Here is a 20,016-nt window from a genome sequence, read left to right on the forward strand (position 1 = left end):
GGAAACTGTTATTAGGGAAGAACTCAAGTAAGCAACAGCCTTCCCACAGGAAAACACCCATACTGTGAGATGAAGAACTACCTTCCCTTTACGAAAAGGGCCACCTCTACGTTTAGTGTTTCAGTGTTCCCTGGTCGATCATTCTGGAAAGAGGTTTCCTCCCTGGTGCCCATGGGCACAACGCACTGCTCTAAGTGGGGCCTACTTCCTATTTGGTTGTCTACCATACCGAGCAGAACTAAAGACATTAATTATGGCAAACAAAAACTTGCACCAAAAGAGACAGCAATAATCGGAGGTCATCTGCAGGTGCGTACAATGATCCATTAGAACACTGAATTTAAAGCAGCTTGGATACAGTACTTTTAAAGGGAAAGCCTCTGAAAAAACAAGATGAGGCCGGGGCAGTGTTGATGATGGAACACATTTCAAAGGCGGTAATTTACATTATTAAACGAGCGAGCAAAATACTAAAAAAAGACGACCTCTCTGAGCCTACCGACCCACACATCTGAGAAAGTGTGCACGACTTCCAGACCTCCTACAGACCCACCTGCAGTGAAACACTCCTAGAAACAGAGGCCTCAGCTGTCCAATTAGAACTACACTCTCTAAAGTCCTTTCAAAAATGTCTTTTAGAAAAAAAGTACTCTCAGGCTGATATTAAGAACGCACTGACCCTGATGCAGCCATCGACTCCTCTCCTCTCAGTCCTAGTGCCAGTGCCCCGGCTTCCCCCGGGCAGGACTAAGCACGCAGTTCCTCCGGCAGACAAAAGAAGCGAGGAGCTGCGATCTCGCATTCCTCCGCGCACAGCGGAGACGAAATCTGTCGCCCGTCCCGGACCGGCCGGCAGCGCTCCCGCGCCGGACAAAACTGCGCAGGCAAGCCCAAGTCAAGCCCAGGGGCTGAACCCCCTCGTCCTTGTCCATCCCCGCTGAGACATGTGCCAGCCGTTCCGCTGCTCATCCGCGGGGAGCAGAAAGGGTGGAAGGCGCAGCACCACAGCATTCCATTCGCTGCTCCCCAGCCCCCGCCTCAGAGAGGGGTCCCACGGGGCAGCCCTCAGAAGGGTAGGGGGGCCGAAGCAGCCTCCCTCCCTCCTCTATGCACCTCGGCCCTCCCCCGGCCGCGGGGCGCCCTCCCGCCGAGGGGCAGCGACGTCCTGCGAGGGCCGCAGGGAACAAAGGAGCGGCCAGGCGGCGGCGAGAGGCACCCGCTCGTACTGCGAGGGCCGCGGGGTGGCCGCGCTACCTCAGGCCGGCGCAATCTAGGCCTCGCCGGGCGCACTCACCGCTGCAGCACCAGGAGGAGGGCGAGCCCTGAGGGAACTTAGCCGAGTCGGGCGCGATACAGACGCTGGAGCTGAGGTGCGGGCACTCCATGGCGGGTAAGGCGACGGGGCGCGGCGGGCGTCTTCTCGCGGCGTTACAGCAACGGCGCCCCGCGCACAACAGCCATCTTAGGGCCAAGCTCGCGATCCGCACGCCGGGCTTTGCGGGCAGCCGCCCTCCCGTCCGCGTCCAGCGACTCCCTCCGCCCGCCTCCTCGCCGCACGCCGGGCTTTCCAAGGAGCCGGTTCCCCGTCCAGTACTCCTCCTGCCGGGCTTTCCGTGCCGCCGCCGCTACCTCCTGTCTGTGCGAGGCGGAGCGGTACCGCCAGTACCACGCTTGGCCGGCAGCTTTATGCCCCGCCTCCGCTGGGCTCTGCAGCCGATGGCGTGGCGTTCGGTTCCTTATGGCAGCGTCGCCGCTAACGTTCGACGGGAGAGGGATGGAGGAAGGCCCCGCTCTGGCATAGCTAGGGTGCAGTCTCTGGAGGGGAAGTACAGGCAAAAATCGGCTGCCGGCGGAGGCCGGTGGCGGGCAAGACTGTGCTGCTGCTTCCTGCCCTGGTGAAAGGCAGCATTGTGACGGGGCTCTGGTCCTCTCATCCCCTCTTCAGCAGTATGTGACGTGTCTCCGCCGCAGGTCTCCGCGCCGAAACGCCGCGTAAGGTCCGAACTCAGTCCCTGTTCGCAGAACCGAGTGCCGGCGAGAGCAGCCGCGTGGGCACTGCCGGATCTGCCTGCGACACGCACGTGGCGTCGCATCGCGGACAGCCAGACACGAGGAGGGCAGGCACAGGAGACTGCTGTGTTAAGGCAGATGCTACGTTGCAGCAGCACGCTGCCTTCTACAGCTCCGTGCTCTAACCTCCCTAGAGACAAGAGTTTGCAGCCTTCGGACTAACGTAGTCATCTTGTGTTTCTGCTGACTATTTGTAAATATCTTGGCCTCACACTTGTGTTAAAGAGTGACCTGGCCTCAGCTTGTTACTGAGTTTCCCACTCAGCGCCTGTAACCTCTAAGTTAGTGATAACGAAAGTACAGACAATGCAGAATAATGATCTCATGGCTCACCAGTTTACATGCTTGCATCAATACAAATGTTCTGTTGAAACTACTCCGTTCCTTTTCAAATGTTGCAAGTAAAGTCCACCACTGTAATACCTGACAGTCATGGTTTAGTTTTTTCATCTAAGGAACTATGACTCCTGCATATTAGGAGTTCTAGCCCTCTTATCATAACCAATGTAAGAAATATAGTTTTGCCACTGCTTTTGCCTGTTGTGTGACCTGTATATAGACACATTTATCTCTTTGTATTTTGCCCAGCACTGTATCATAGACTATTTTAGAAACAGACAGCTCTGTATGGATTTTCAGAGGAGTTTTTAGGGTTTTTTAAATTACATCAAAGATGTCTTGGTCACAAATCTCCTTGGCAGAAGGAGATTTGTTTTCACCCTGTTTACACAAGGTGGAGGGGAAATCAGAGCAAGGGGTTTTCTTTCTTCTCCACTGTCTGATATGATGTATAAACTATGTACATTGAATTAAAGCAGCAGTTTTACTGTGGTTGCTTTATGTCTTTTATAACAACTGCATATGTTTAATTATCTTGCCATGCTCCACCCATGAGAAAGGAAGGGCAGATCCAGATGTGGTTTCTGTTTTCCCCTTGTAGTAGAGCCATTTGGCCACCTCTCAGTAGTATTTTGCAATCAGAATTTAACCAAAACAGTCAGTTCTTATCTCCCAGTGTGGATTTTTTGAGAATCAAAGAAGTGGGAGAAGTAAGATCTGCCCACTATAATTGAAGACCATGTTCATGAGCACCTAAAGAATCTAAACATGCACAAGTCCATGGGGTCTGATGAGATCCACTCCTGAGTCCTGAAGGAATTGGCAGATGAAGTTGCTAAACCACTGTTCATCATATTTGAAAGGTCATGGCAGACTGGTGAAGTTGATGCTTACTGGAAAAGGGCAAACATAATGGCCATCTTCAAGAAGGGAAAAAAGGATGACCCCAGGAGTAGATCCTCTTGAAGGCTCTGCTAAGGCAAATCGAAAACAAAGCAGAGGTGGTAACCAGCAATGGCTTTGCCAAGGGCAAATCATGCCTGATAAATTTCATGGAATTTTATGATGAAGTCACAGCAACAGTGAATAAGGAAACGGCAACTGACATATGGCAGAGGGTTGGAACTAGATGGTCTTTGAGGTCCCTTCCAACCTAAAGCATTCTATGATTAACAAGGATTAAATATGGCAAAACAAATATGCTTAAATTCTTTTAATTATCTACTTTCATTTTAACACTCCCATTCTTGGCTCTACAGTTGACAGATACATCTAGAAAGGAGAACCAATTACTTTCCTAAGCAAGCATAAGCAAGGTCTGTCTCAGAGGAACAGTATGGCTTTGCACAGTAACTGGAATTGAACCCCTACCAGTATCAAACAATGGCAATGTATGCAGAACTATGATACACAGCCATGTTGGAAGAGTATCTTCTGACAAGATATTAACAGATCCAAGCACGAAGTAAGAGTCAATAGGAGATAAGGCTCTTGTTTCCCCCAGGCCCCTCACAGACTCAGTAACAGTCTGAATGGGGTCACAGATAGAAGTGTTACAGGAGTGATACTGTTGGGAGTGGGAGTGAGGGCTAGAAGTATCTTTAAGAGAAGATAAAGATGAAAAGGCATAATCCATCACAGAAAAGCTGAAAGATATAACTGGAGATATACAGCCTATGTACTGCTTTCTTTTAAAGTTCCTATCTTTAGTCCAGAAGCACTATAAACACAGCATTTATCTGTGAAAAAATGTTAAATAAAAACATGTCAGTTTACCAAGATAGGCCCTACATCTTCTATCCCTCATGTTTAGGAGCCAAACCCTTCCACACTGTGACAACTTGTTCCTTTGCAAGAAAATAATGAAGTTTCCTTCCTCCTTTCATTTGTGGATTGACAGTCATTCTGATAAACTGTGTAATTTTGCCCTAATATTTCCATTCTTCTTTACTATAGTTGCCATGCCCACCACAAATATGGCAGCCTTTAAATCTTTCCTTTGGTTGCCAAGATGAATACTTAAGTAAGGGATGACTCAATCTGTTAAGGAGACACGATGCATAGAAGAGCGATAAATCTGTTTGTAATGCAGCCGTTTTGCCTACTGAAAAATAACTGGTCAATAAAGCAATTCTTGGAGCACTCAGATCTCCAAAGCACTACTACAAAAGGGGTAAAGTGGCTTGCAGTGAGGCACGCATGTTGAATGTGGAGTAAAACTGGAGCAAAAGCTCCAAGTGTAATTTTCCTTTTCAGTAAGGCTTCTCAAGTACAAATCACTTGATTTGGAACTGAGTCCCATCTCTTGCTCCCACCCTTTGTCATATCAGAGTAATTTAGATGATAGCTAAGACAAATCCTTCAGGCATGCTCATAATGGGTTCAGCCATTGCAAAACAGAAGCCTGTGAATTAGCATTATAAATTAGGAATTTCTGTTTAGCACATCACTATCTCTACTAAAACAGAGATATTCCACACAACGTTTTCTTGTGGGATATTTGTACTCATCAGTCTATGTTATATATCCATCTGAGAGGATCTAAGTTTAGAACCTGTCACTGAATTGCTATCTTGGGGAAGTTTAGCTGGAGGGTTCCTTAATTCTGCTGTATTTTTTGAAAATAAAATCTGTGTTCTTAAAGATCTGCAAACATTAGCTAGCTCCCTTGTGTATATATTATAATATTGTCTAAGGATGCAGTAGCATAATTTTCCATGTGATTTTGGCTTCCTTCAATATCACTCACTGACCATCACTCAGCAGATTAGGTAAAGCAGACCACTGCCTTAGGTGACTTCCTTGTTTGCTGTAGAGATGGGAGAGCACGGAATAAAGAAGGAATGATGCTGGAGGAGTAGAATGAATGCTAACCTGAAGAACTAGAATTGAACTCAGTTTTTGCCAGAAAATTCTTGCATGCCAGCTGGCAAGTCATTTAACCCCTTCTTTTTTATTTTTTTTTTCACTAAGTAGACCTGTTTGCTTTAGTAGAAGGCTAACCTTCTCAACTACAGCCGAGGAAAAGCAGACGGCTCTGTTCAGAGCTCATATGTTGGAGTCTATAGCTAAACAACCATCCTCCATTTCTGGATTAAATGCATAAAGATAGGATGACATGTTTCTTCTTTCCTAAGTGGTAAACTGAGAATGTGTGGAATGAGACAGGCAGAGGTCCTGAGCACTCGGCTGAAAAGAATATTAGCAAGCCTTTTGCTTTAAACACACAAAGTAGTAAACACTCTGAAAACACTACATTCCAGTCCAGACCTAGTATGAACTTAATAGATTTGGCTTTAACCTCCTATTTCCCAAAAATGGAAATGTAAAACATTCAGATATGATGATGACATCAAAGGAGGCTACATAGAAACATTCCATAAGGAAATTAATTCTTTACTCAGTATGACTACAACTCTGAGGCAAACAAGTGGCATGGAAAATTTCAATAGAAAACATAAGCATACAGGCAAGCTATAATACAGGGTCTCAGCTTAATAAAACCTTTATTAGAGGCTGGCATAGCAACTCCATGAGTTATATTCCACCTCTGCAGCAGACAGCTTAGCTGCATGCATGTGTGTATGGAAGTATACTACAGTACTTTTTAAATGCTACAAACACATTTCTGGCAGCATGTTGTCTCATTAACAAATCTGTTTCCATTTCCTGCATGTCATCTGAAAATAAAGGTCACACACATTTTCAGTGTGATCAAAACACCCTTTACAAGGTTCAAGAATCTTCTCTAAAAGGCAAGATGCCCAAGATGAAGGAAAAAATTTTACAACTAGACAAATGCCCAGAGCAAGCATCTGTGACAGTATTTAGGACAGAAGATTCAAGTGTGTAAGTAGGCATGACTTTTCTTCAAAGCACGGCCACGACACTTCTGTACATATGCCTTGAGGGGGCAGTGTGACACAAGGGCAAGGGCACCACGTAGTGTCAAAGGGCACTTTTCACCTCCAACATCTGTTATTGTCTCTATATGTATATAAGTATTTTATCTGTAGAATATTACTACAGTAAAAGTATCATATGTATCTATGAACTGTAACTGTACACAAACAATATAACTTTTCTCTCTACGTTAAACAAGACTGTTGATAGCCAAAACACTCTATGAAGCTATTTTTCCTTCTTTGTTTGCTGTAAGCTACAAAGGCATGCCAGCTGTCTCTGCTGCACGTACTTTAGTTTTGTTCAAAGAATTTTGTAGTGCACACATTGCATCCTGGTTCTACTTTACCGACCACAAAGAACTGTATATACTACCAGAAAAGCTGCCAATGTCTCAGAGCATTTTGATTATGAAGTGATTTGACTCCAAAGCAAAATAACGAGCTTCTATGACTTGCTGTGACAGATAGCTCTGAATTTTGAAGAACAGAGATGTAGATGGGGTCTCTTGCATTTTGACTTGCTTCAAACTAAAGATCAACACACAAATGTGGTTTTAATCACACAGCATTTTGTAGACAGGGCCAGGAAATAACATGATACAATTCACATTTCAATAAAACTATGTGAACATAATTTATATAATTTCTTTCACCCAGAGCCTTCTAGCATTAGACTCAATATAACCAAGGCAACTATTTAAAAATATCTACAGGTCTATAACACTACTTCTTTATCTGCCAGACCATAGAACAAATCTAGACTGGTTTCCATAGAGTGGCCAGGAATTTATGGTGCACTGTGAAAAAATATTTAGTGGCATTCCCTCAGAAAGTGCTTAGTGACCTATCTACTTTCACATAACGCAGCTATCCCCAATTGACTGTGACACTGTACCATATTAACATGCAGTTCTGTATGTCCTGAGGTCCATGTGTCTAAAAGAATCTAAGGTGACACGTAACTGCAGTAAAACCTTTCATTACTATGATTCCCTTTTGTTAAAAGAATGCTCTAATAGCAGGGACCAGAATAGATTTTCCAGTCAGAAAATGAGTAAGATTGGTAAGATCTGTTGTATTTTTGTAGTCCCGCCTTGTCCCGTCACTAGTCACTTAAAGATAGTTAAGCAACAGCTACATAACTACATCCTGATGTCTTCACCAATTCACATACTCCTCTCATCATCATTCCACTCTTCATGAGAACCACTTCCCATGATTCAAACATACAAGCAATGTACAGTAGCCAAAAACTAGATGACAAACCATCATCGATGCCCGCTGCATGTTAGCATAGTTCTAGAAAGTAGCAAACAGATAGAAAAAATTATATAGAGATCTCGTCATAGTGACCCTTTCATTAAATTATAATTGTTTCAATAGAAGAATACTTTGAAAGTTCCATTGTGTCCTAAAAACTACTGAAGCTTAAGCAATGTGAGACTTCATTGCTGTGCTGTGTCTATCTTAAGCAAGGTATGTGAAGTAGGCAGATTGTCAGGCCTGGTTTTAGAGCATAATGAAATTTTACTCTTATAAACACGACTGAGTATCCAGGCCCAAGAAATTATTAAACTTGTGTGGTGTAGTTTTAAGAAAAAGAGCTTTTAATTCAGAACACCCAGTTCACTGTGTCTCATTTAATGCCACTTTGTGCAAGCTCAGGGGAAAACAGAAGGCTCAGCATATTTCAGGTTCATAAGGGCAAAGACTTTGAAGTACAGTTTAACCAAGACAGCTTGCTGAACATAGGATAATTTTCTTTTGATGGTTAAATGTAACAACTGTAGTAGATCAAAAGGCTGATCTAAATAGCCAGAACATTTAGGCACTCGTAAGCATGGCCTATAATCATAAATCTTCTTCCCAGATTCAGGGTCTAGGCTTTACATAACTGGTACCAGTATTTCTGCATGAAGGTAAAGCTTCTCTAAGGAAAAAGATGTTAACAAACCTGGCTTCTTATTAAAGCTCCTCATCTGTACAGACAGCATGACATTTTGCCATTCCTGGGACAAAAAGCAGGAAAGAGAGAAAAAACTGCAAGCCACAACTTCAGTTGCTGAGATGCTGATCAGTCTGACTCCAAACGTTGCTATACCCACCCTGTCTCCTTCTGCCTGAGCACCAACCATAGCCACAATCAGACTGGTTGTCTAGGGTTGTAGTACAGACATTTCTGCTGCCAGCAGGCTGCTATTCTACGCAGCTATTTTGCTTATGCCTAGAGTTAACTATGGTTGTTAACTACAGAGGGAGAACAGGTACGTCATCTTGTTGTGTGAGAAAATGAGCAGATATTGTTGATAGCGCTGTAAACCCATTAGCAATCTGAAACCACAATGTATCTATACACAAGGAAGGTAAGATTTAGGATTACTTGTGGACTTTTTTCCTGCAGGTGTGCTCCTGCATGTGTTGCCTGCACATGTTGCTTATATTGTTTGCAAATTATTCTGCTCTTACAGAGATCTACAAACATTTCAGAGCTTTAGCAGGTTGAGGTTCTGTTTACTTAGCTTGGCTGCAAATCATCAGGGATCATGCAGATGCATCACTAAGAGCTCAAATTAAGCGACGAAATTAAAAGTCAAATTAAAAATCCATCTTATTTACCATCACCTGAACAGATTTGTGCAGCTAATGTGGATAAACTCCATTGCCTACTAGTGAAGAAATCTTTCCTATTGCCAGCAGCACCTCTGTAAGCAGGTTTGCAGTAGTTCACAGCTCTGTAATAAGACAGGCTATCCAGGAATGCTTACATTCTACAATGCTGGGTTATACTCATCCCCTTTTGCTCCTTTAGCTATGATGTGGTTACCACTACATAGGTTATGCTGCAGCTCTGCACACAAGACTGCTGTAGTAGGTAAGCTGACTGGAAAACTCCAACAGCTCCATGTTCCAGAAGCCGCATGAAAAATCCCTTTGTGAGGGGGGTTTCAAACCAGCAGCTGCAACACTGATGCACTGCTATCCCAAAGGGAATACAGGCCAGAAGATATGGATGCTCTGCATTGCTGGATGACAGTTGATGTTTTAAAAGATTTTTTTAATTCTATTATTAAAATACAAGCAGAATACATTTAATTTAAAACACATCAATTTTTCATGCCTTCATGCAAAGAACTACCCCCCATTTTCTCCTCCCTCTTCCTCCATTCTTGCCCATTGCAGTCACTATTTGCATTTCTAGAAAACTACAACACTAACATCTTTCACACAGGCTTTTAAAGCCAGCATATGATTGGCAGAGTGTTCACGAGCAAGACAAAACAAGCAAGCTTTTTATGTCTCCAAAACTAATAAAATACTGCTTGGAGAGTAGTTTGCTTTGAGTTTTTGCAAGAGCACAGCTTATTCTGCAAGCCCAGCACGAGAAGATGGCTATTTTAATCATCCTGTAGTTTCTTAAGCACAGGTTCTCCTGTTGATTTCGAAGAGCATTGACCCAGACCATTAAGATGAAAATGAAGAAGAGCCAATACTCATCCTTCCAGTTTTGTTTCAAAATATACCTTTAGATCTCCTGATGTGTGAGTCACTCCAGACAGCTTAAAGATATTTTGGAAAAAGCTGTAAAGTTAGGTTTTAGGTTTGGGTTTCTTGTTGGGATTTTTTTGCTGTTGTTGTTTTTTCTCCAGTCACACACAGACTTGCCTTAGTTATTTGGCTCTGTTTTGTAATTGAAGAACTACAAATGCTCAGAATTAATGAGTATATAACAGCTCTCAGCCAAGAAGACACTCAGAGAGAGCTATCCTGTGCTGATGACGCTAGCAGAGTGGCAGTAAGGGGCCTTTGCATTCATCTTCCTTGCAACAACGTCAGCTGCAGTGACCCTCTTACGCACAGAGCAAAGTGCACAATCACAACAGAGGAAGGAAGAAACAAACTTCCCCAGCATTATGGGTCTGGCTGGCTGCTTGTGGAAAGCATGCAGCATCTACAGATACTTACAAAGGTGCAGAGACAGAAATTACGTAGAAGGAAAACAGTCACAAAGTCAGGAAGTGAGATCCAGCATAGAGACTTGTAGTATCCTTTCTAGACCACTCTCTTCTACCCTGCCAGCTCACAAGCTAGACAAGACCGGAACTAATGATATAAGTACCTGAATGTTTCTGTCTTCCCTATAGCAAGACTTTTGTCTGGCTACTCCTCCAGTCTCATATTTAAGTTCTTGAATCAACATCATGACCATGTGTGGTGAATGAAGCAGACAGAGAGGAGGACAGCAAGAAAAAGGAGCCTGTTATTCTGAGTAGTATTTCTGGCAGGATCCAGGAGTGCAAAGCAATGAGGAGAAAGCTATGTTCCAACTTTAGCAGAATGCCTCACTTTGCTCTACTCTGCTTCTTGACTTGTTTGCTTGAGCCTTTTTTTAACCATACTTTCGGGCTTTCCAGAGTGTGCAGACGGGATAAATATAGTGACTCACAAGTGTATACCTATTATTTAGTTGTTATATAAAGCTCACCTGAGAACATCATAAATTCACATTTTAGGTTTGCTGGAAACTTCTGATGGAAATTTGTTCTGGTCTGTTGCCACCTTGCAGGGATCCTTTCTCATCCCCCACACACAAACAAATCGTCAACATGTTCTTAAATGAGTACAGAGAAACCTTGTTAGTCACAGCAGCAACCACAGAAAATGTTTTGCCCTTGAGATTCTTTTATTATTCCATACACCATCCTGGCAAGTGACAAGGAAATTTGCTGGAGTTACCGTCCCTGGAGGTGTTCAAGAAAAGACTGGATGAGGCATTTAGTACCATGGTCTAGATGAGTGCCATGGTCTAGATGACTGGATAGGGCTGGATGATAGGTTGGACTGGATGATCTTGCAGGACTCTTCCAATGTGGTTGATTCTGTGATTCTATGATTTTAGATATCATTTTAGATCATTCAATCAGTCATCATTTCTACTCCATTCCCACATGTAATGACTTAGGTTCTCAGCTCCACTTTAACAACGGGAAAAGATCAGTCCCTGATCAAGTGGAACCTAGGACAGGCTAAGAAATCAAAGACTGTAATGAAAAAAAGTGAGGGACCTGCCTCTAGAGGGGTAATGCCTTTATTTGGATAAATGCAAGAGATTAAGATATCTTCTCCTCTATTGGCCTTACAAACCCCATTTTAACGTGCCTTAGAACATAATCATAGACATATTCTCAGCTTCACACCCCATCATTATTGCTCAGATAGTACCACAATACAGCACCTCAGAAGAGACAGTGTTCTGAGCCAGAGACCAAAACAAGATGCCTCTGCTTTACAGAGGACTATGCAAATTCATGCAGCTCCACACATCAGGCTGGAAAAGTGGAGAGGTATTGCTGAGTGAGCTCCCTTCTCTCCTGCCCTAGATGTGAGGCAAGGATGAGATGTATATTGTGAAAGGAACAGCTTTTTTTCCCAAAAAGGAAACTAAATGGTCATGCCCAGCATCCCTCCCAAAAATTTCACATTTTTTTCTGGAAATTGAGCAAAAAATATGGAGGTGCGCTGGAAAGGAGGAAAGGACAGCCTGGAGAAGGTACTGATGCAGGAAATGGGAAAAGGAAGGTGGGCACATCGCACCCCAGACTTTGAGTTACACACATGGCATTAGGATAACTGGCTCATGATCATTAAAGGAGCTTCCTGTTAGATTACTGTCAGAAAAGCAGGGAAGCACTCTGCTGTGCAGAGTCCTGATTACCTGGCCATGTTTTCAAAGCCCAGAATCTTCACGAGGCTGGCTGCCCTATTAGTCATGAGCTGCATTTGGTGTAAGCTAATAGCTCAGTGTTCCCATCTACATCTATGCCTTTAGCAAATCTCACATCTTCCTGTTCTCTTTGCCATGCCCTGAAAAGGCAAACATTGCAACATTGCAGGGATGTAGCACAGTATTAAACCAGAGAATTCAATAGTAATGACTCTGGCTTAATGGCCTGTCTGCAGAGCTCACTTTCCCCCCAACATCTCTCTCTGCCTTTGCAATTCACAGTTCCTAGAAGGTTGAAAGGGTTTAGGAACCAATTGTGAAATTGAATATGAATACTTTTCGAAAGGCTAGAGAGACTAATGTAATTATTTTCTATTAAAAACTCCTAATAATTGTATCTTGATACATCCCTTTAAAAAAAATTTAAAGGATATGATCATCTCCTATTGGTTTTATTATATATTGATTTGTATATTCTGATTTTGAAACACTCAAAATATTAAGAAGTTGGTTTTGTAAATGCTATTTCTAATGTGCAAGTTTTCTGGGATGTCTTTGTTCTCCTCTAGTGAACACACATCCAAGAGGAATAAGTATTAATTTCTAGAGGTTAAATTACAGCTATTTTTAATTCCAACTGTCTGAATACCTTTAGAAGAGTTATCTAATACTAGCAAGACCTAAGTTTTTGAACAGAGCAAAACATCTGCTGTTTCTGCAGGCTAAAGTTTGGTTACTGGAAAACAAATGCAAGACTCAGAATTAAATCCTGGTACTTCCACTAGAATTCCTTTTTGTCCCCGCAGGACTGCTTGTGAGCTTCATTTTTAAGAGTCATACTGAAGTGCATGCATATGCATGTCTGTGCAACACTGCACCACAGGACTCAAGCCACAAAAGTGCAACAGTAGAAACTTAGGGCACTTAAGCTTCAAGGGCAGAAAAACAGACATATGATCTAATCAGAGTAAGCTGTGGGTTTCTACAAGAGCTGTCCCATGGCTGCTCCTCTGTTGCCAGTTCCTGAGTGCCTGGCTGGTTGTGCTGCACTAACCAAGATCACAATTCAGCTCACAAAGATGAGATATGTAGATCCAGGACTTCGGGTTAGCCAGTCCTGAATTTAACAGATCATGAACCCCTCCAGCTGTCTCAGATATGACCCTACGGCCAAATATAAGTAACATTGAGGCCTTCACACTAGGGTGGAAGGGCAGAACTAGGATAACCACACATGAGGATTGACAGTATACAGTCCAGCACTTCCACCTATTATTGCATCTACCAGTTCTGCTGCTGTCCCACATTCCCTCGCTCTTTGGTAACTCTCAGCATATTATTTTGTGCATCAAAACTGATCACTGAAGAATAAGAAGGAGTTGTCTCTGTTTTCATAAAAAAGAACATGGCTATCATGAATTGCTTCTGTCAGTCTTGGATCACCTGTAGGAAGCATTTGTAACCAGCTTTGACTAGAGCTAGCTGGTGCAGGACAGTGCTATGATTTTCACCTTGCCTGTGCATAACATTGGAAGAAGGCACTCCTAGCACTAAGGTTTGGCTGTGAAAGGCAGACAGGCAATACTTAGCAGTGTGAACTGTTCTCAGCTTCATCTGCCTGTCAAACAACTAACTGAAAGTATGTGAACTTTAGGTAGAGTGATACAATATAAGCAAATATACAGACCAACTTCCTGCATTGCATAGTGATTTAGAAATGGTTTTAAGAGACTGAAAGGCCTGAAGGAAGATGATCTCAAGGAAACAAGGACTTCACCTGAAACAAAAATATCACTCATGAAATCCAATAACCTAGAACTATCCATTTTAACAACACTGACCTTTCTAGGAGAGCCAGTGTCGAAAACAACAAACATTGAAGCTCTGAACAATTTGCTCTACTCTGAGAGGATGGACTTAATGGCAGTGTGCAATAACATTTCAGACACAGTCATCAAGGCTTATATTCCAGCACAGCTCAAACGTGAAAACTGGACCCAAATTAAAGACTTCTATCCTGGGTCACTGATGCAAATTGCCTGACATCTAAGACCCCTCAAACATTGTTAGGGTTTCTGAGACACCTAGACTACATTTGTATGTCCATGCTGTGCTTTGGTGTTCAAAACTCTTCAGACAGTCCTGGGGTTAGACCTTTTTACTTGCACACACAGCAGGTTACCAGTAAATCGACTTTGCACTCACCCACACTCACTGGGCCTCACTGCCAGCAGTCACCCCAACACCCGCCATCCTTACAAACCTGGGGGGTGGACTGGTGGGATCCCACTAGATGGCACTACAACCCAGACTGATTTCAGTTATTGCATTGAGTTAATTTCTTATTTTGGATACAAGCAACATTCCCCTTTGCTTTCTGTTTACAGTATGCACGGTGCTCCATAAAGAGTCTGTTATGGCCACGCACCCACGTTTGCTAAAACGCTTTTTTAAAGAAAAGGACCCATGGAGTATCAGCAGTGTCCCTGACCTTTGATACTGCTCACTTCAAAGCCTTCTTTTCCATATTTTTCCAGCTTCATATCTGAAGCTAAACACACTAGGAAGAGGCAGTGAGGGAGGTCAGTAAATCATCACAACATTTGCAAGTGAAAGTTCAAAAGTACTTTCTTATGAGAAGACTTCGTATAATCTATTTAATGGTCTTGGAGTATCAAATATTTAGTAGTGTCACTATCAACACCCAGACTAACCAGACTGCAATAAAATATTGGTTTTAAATTTCCATTAACTTTGCAGAGAGTTTTAATAGGTGCTAAAACTTAACTCTCATATACCTGCTTGTCAAGTCATGTGTTGACACTCTTTAAAGAACATCTGAAAGCCCACATTTACAATCTGATTTCCTGACGAAAAACATGACTCTTCATTTGTTCCTACATAAATGGGATGATGTGACACTTTCCCATGCTCCAGCATGGGAAACACATTACGAATTCAGCTGCAAAAGAAGCCCACACGATATAACAAGGTATATGTTGTAATGGCTGTACAACATTTATTCCATGGGAAAAACAACAACAGACCAAAGCACAGTGAAGACAGGGACAAAACAGAAGTTTTAAGTGGGCGTATGTTGGATGATGCTGACAAAACTGTGCAAGCAAGGCAAAAGCAATCATCCCAAGATATCAGGAACAATTCTAATTTCTTGCAAATCAAAATTGCTGGAAGTGTATCGGTTTAATTTCTTTTTTCCCAAATTATTGATTCTATCATTGTAAAATGTGACTGTTTGACAACGGCAAAGTTGAATTTGGTAAATAAATCCAGCAATTTGCACATCAGATATATGGCTGTTCCTGGCAGCCTTGACTCTTGACTGCAGAGGTAATTTAACTTTTCTCATAAAGTTTGGGAAAATGGCTATTCTGGCTCGTTCATAATATAAACAGGTTTCATAAAAAGACCTACACAATCATAGATTGTGCAATCATTGAAGGTTTCTTGACTGCATCACTTCTTATCTAATTTTTTCATTTCTTTTTCCTGTGTCTTGTTCTCTTACCTACTGTGATCACAGTAAAGGGCCCTGTCATGATGAAGTAATTATTGAAATAACAAATACAAACAGAATATTTAGTAATCCTAACAATGAAGGACAAAGTAGAACACATGAGCTTATAGAAAGCAGTTTCCCAGTATGGGAGCCAAGTGCCATTGTTGTGCCTGTCAATGGAGTTTGTTCTGCAGGTGGTATGTTACAAGCTGGACAAAATGGACAAAATTAATACACCGGGATGGGCTGCTTTTGAGGAGAATAGAATAGAACAGAATCAACCAGGTTCAAAGATACTTTCAAGATCATCCAGTCCAACCTAGACAATCAACCAAACCATGGCACTAAGTGCCCCATCCAGGCATTTGTTGAACACCTCCAGGGACGGCAACTCCACCACTTCCCTGGGCAGCCCATGCCAGTGCCAATCACTCCCTCTGGCAACAACTTCCTCCTAACATCCTCCCCTGGCACAACTTGAGACTGTGTCCCCTTTTTCTGTTGCTGCTTGCCTGGGAGAAGAGACCAAGCCCCACCTGGGTACAGCCTCCCTTCAGGTAGTTGTAGACAGCAATGAGGTCACCCCTGAGCCTCTCCTTCTCCAGGCTAAACAACCCCAGCTCCCTCAGACTCTTCTCATAGGGTTTGTGTTCCAGGCCTCTCACCAGCCTTGTCACCCTTCTCTGGACATGCTCCAGTATTTCAATATCTCTCTTAAATTGAGGAGCCCAGAACTGGACACAGTACTCAAGGTGTGGCCTGACCAGTGTTGAGTACAGGGCAAGAATAACCTCCCTTGTGCTACTGGCCACACTGTTCCTGATACAAGCCAGGATGCCATTGACTCTCTTGGCACCTGGGCACACTGCTGGCTCACATTCAGACTACTATCTACCAGTACCCCTAGGTCCCTTTCTTCCTGGCTATTCTCCAGCCACTCTGTCCCCAGTCTGTAGTGCTGCTTGGGGTTGTTCTGGCCAAAGCGCAGAACCCTGCACTTGGCCTTGTTCAATCTCATCCCATTGGCCTCTACCCACCCATCCAGCCTGATAAGGTCCCTCTGCAGGACTCTCCTAGCCTCCAACAGATTGAGAGATGTAGTGGAGACTTGTTGTGAAAGGCTAATAGGCCTATTAGATGTCCTGGCTTGCCCCACCCTTCTGCTGATGGGGGAAGCAAGGGTGGGAGGAAATCAAAGGCTTGGGCCATTATGTCCCCTCCCAAAATGATAAACAGGTACCCACAGGTGTTTAGGTACTTGTTAGTGTCTTGCCCAAATAAGGGTAAGAAAGCCCTGGTTTCATCTAATATGGTCAGTTTTGCAAATGCCATTCTGATTGGTGAATCTCAAGGGGAAATAATATAAATTGAGCTAAATTGCAAGCAGTTGTGCTGCCTCTGCTTCCCTGTGTGCTGTTCTGCTCAGACAACATGCTCTGCCTCACTGCTCTCTGCTCGGACAATGTGTTCCGCTCTGCCTCGTGCTTCAGACCAGCGTAGCCCTGATGTTTTGGGCTTGAACTACCTGGAAACTTAAGTGCCTCAAGTTTACCAGAGAAGGCATTAAGTACCTCATGACATGGTGAGAAGTGCCACCAACATTGTGCTCTGTGCACATCTGCAAGAGAACCTGACTGCATCTCTTTGAACCTCCAAGAGGAACCAGGATCAGGTCAGAGATCATTTGCCTCTTTGTAAGCACCCTTCTAGAGCTTGGGAAGATCTAGAAGACTCTCAATGGCTATCAAAATGTAGAGCAGTTCCAACACTGCTGCAAATGAGCCAGGGACTATCTCAAAATTTCTACTTCGCTGCTGTAAGTAGAACACACTTTCTCTAGGGCTCCAGGCTGCCTATTTGTGAGTGGGGCAAAGCCACTTTGTGGCTAAACCTTTTCCAATTTTCTGATTCTCCTAGATTAAGGAATTGCCCTTAAGCATCCTTGTGAACATTTTTCCGACTGAATGAGAACCCAAATTTAACTGGTTTGTATATGGTTTGTGGTTGGAGCTGTTTGGAAAAAAATAACTACATAATTTATAATTCCTACCTTGTCAATTGCCACAACTAAATCAAGACCCAAGAGGTCTTCGCTTTTGTATAACCAGGTTAGCAGAATTTCCTTTGCTGATGAACCACAGAACATGTGCTGGCCACCTAAACGTGTGTAGCCATTTTCAAAACAAGGATGCTTACACGTGGAAATCTTTGCCCATGTCTGTTTACCTCCAATACTTGACTCGAGTGTCCACCACAACTCCTACCATAGCGAACCAACTACCAGAATGAGCAAGGAGCTGCTGTTTTTAACACACTTAAGCCTAAGGTCTGCAGAAAGCAACAGGAATAATCTTGGCTGGTGATCATAGCAGTCTCAGTCTACCACATTCAACAAGGCTCACCTATGGATCTCCTGAAGGAGAGCACATGCTCAGATGTCCCATGGAAAATAACAAGAGAATGAATTTTCAAACTAAGTTAGGATTTTGCTAATCTAAGTTGCTCAGGAAAATGGTTTGAAGTGATATGACTTCATATGCCCTGAGGCATAAGAGAAATTCAGATGTAATAGAAGGCTGACTTGGTTGTGAACTTGGCTGTGGCAGTGCCCAGGTCTAATTACTAATGTCTCCATGACAAGCTTCTCTGATTCACACTACCTAATTGCCATTTACTTTATCATTGTCTAATTCCTATAGCACTCTGCCCTGGGAAGCAATGTCCCACCTTCTCTTTCAAATTCTACACAGAGATTTGGGGGAAAAATTGGTACAGAAGAATTTGACTGAAAATAATGATGCTGATAATAGTGTGTTTTCTGCTCTTTAAAATGTACTTCAATAGAAGGAATTGTCTATTTTAAAGTAGCTCTGGTGGTACACAGTGAGACTGAGGTAGTATTGAATACCTTATTGTGTTTGTCCTGTTGTGGTGCCTTGGAAGCCAAAGTTTCAGTGTAACTTGGATGAAAAAAAACAAAAAAACAACAGCCTCTACTGCAAACTCCTAGTTAACAGCTGGATGGTGATAATATTTTGGTACCATCACAAAAAAAGAACTCTGTAGCATAAATGAGCCAAGCTCTACCATCTTCTCAGCTGAAGATGGCTGAACTGGAAGTTTTGCAATTAATAGCTCTAGAGAAAAACAAGGTAGAAAGAAAGAGAAAAACAGAGCTAATCATGCTGCCAGGAAAATTATATCCAGGCCAGAAAGTACCCTGCACTTGATCTTGCTTTTACAAAGGATTCATGATCTGTTATTGCATTGTGTGGGGAGCACTGCCTGCTAACTAGGGCAGGGCCTCAGACTCTGGGTAAGCTCAATTTTTTTTTTTCCAACACTGGCACAGTAGGCAACTTATCATTCATCTCTTGTATTTCTTTGCCCCAGCAAAGGATATGGCACCATATTATAGCATAATTGCACTCCTGCAGTTCCATTCAAGAGGGGACCTCACATCAACACCGAGTCTCCTCTGAAGCCCATGGTCCTGCTGTGTGTTTGCATTTTGTTTTTTCCTCCGTTACCCACATCCCCTATCATCCTCCCTGTTCCTAGCTCTACTTATTTATTGCACATTGCATTGTAAATATGTATTTCAATGTGGCAAACACTGGCATTTGTGGAAAGCATTTTTCAGCATAATGAATTATTCTGAACTTGTCCTATACACTTTGTAGGATGACTATCATATTAGTCTTTATTACTGCCCTGACAAACACCATTACAATTAGGAGACAGTGCAAGTTAAACTTTGGTAAAACCACACCAACCAAAATCAACCCAACCTTTCACAAGGGGGATTCAAATGTACTACTTCTCATAAGCCACATCAAACTATGAAAATCCTGCTCTGTCTCCACCTTAGACTGATGCTGAGATGAACATCAACTGCTAGCAACTTAAAATTTCTGAGAGAATAAAATGGCAAGCCCTGTGTAGTTTGTGCAGAACACAGGCAGGTAACTGTGTTGAGAAAACTTTTTTTCTTTTTCTGTGGCTTGTATCTTGCAAACAAAGAGCTCTCTCTATCCAGCTAGCCTTGAAAGCACAAGCACTGCCTGGAATTCCTCCTCAGGATGTGAAGCCAAGCTACAGCCAGAAACTGGGGAAGGAGAGGTGTATGTAGATTGTGAAAATGAAAAAATGAGTTGTGGGAGAGGCTAAGAGTCAGAGCATAGTTCAGCATGGTGAATCTCTGAAGAACATTGGCAGAAAAGAGGAAGGAAGGAGATATGAAAACAGAATTTGGCAGATAGCTCAGTCTACACAACAGTCCTTTTGCAGAGGAGGTAATTTTCAACTGTCATTGACACCAGCCTTAGTGGCCTGTCAGACAGACTGCCAGCTCCATGAAGTCTGATGACAAAACAGTTTCTTCTGCAGAAATATACAAAATCATACCTCTGAACTTCAGTAAAGTTAGGGAAGGTCCTGCAACAGTGTGCTGATAGCCC

At 43.0% G+C, this 20,016-nt stretch overlaps 2 protein-coding genes across 3 annotated transcripts in view; one reads left to right on the forward strand and one right to left on the reverse strand.

Annotated features, from left to right (window-relative positions):
* Positions 1-1,693, reverse strand: part of USP3 (ubiquitin specific peptidase 3) — a 38,772-nt gene extending 37,079 nt beyond the window's left edge. Inside the window, exon 1 of one of the 2 annotated variants that reach the window (XM_064157379.1) lies at positions 1,295-1,693. In XM_064157379.1, the coding sequence (XP_064013449.1) occupies positions 1,295-1,385 (91 nt within the window). In that variant the 5' untranslated portion in view covers positions 1,386-1,693. The remainder of the gene's footprint in view (positions 1-1,294) is intronic. The other variant, XM_064157381.1, reaches the window with a different exon arrangement.
* CA12 (carbonic anhydrase 12) overlaps positions 1,366-20,016 on the forward strand; it is a 44,208-nt gene continuing 25,557 nt past the window's right edge. The window contains exon 1 of the mRNA XM_064157383.1: positions 1,366-1,390. Coding sequence (XP_064013453.1) covers positions 1,384-1,390 — 7 coding nt within the window. The 5' untranslated portion in view covers positions 1,366-1,383. The remainder of the gene's footprint in view (positions 1,391-20,016) is intronic.

This window comes from Pogoniulus pusillus, chromosome 17 (assembly GCF_015220805.1).
Source record: "Pogoniulus pusillus isolate bPogPus1 chromosome 17, bPogPus1.pri, whole genome shotgun sequence".
Lineage (NCBI taxonomy): Eukaryota > Metazoa > Chordata > Aves > Piciformes > Lybiidae > Pogoniulus > Pogoniulus pusillus.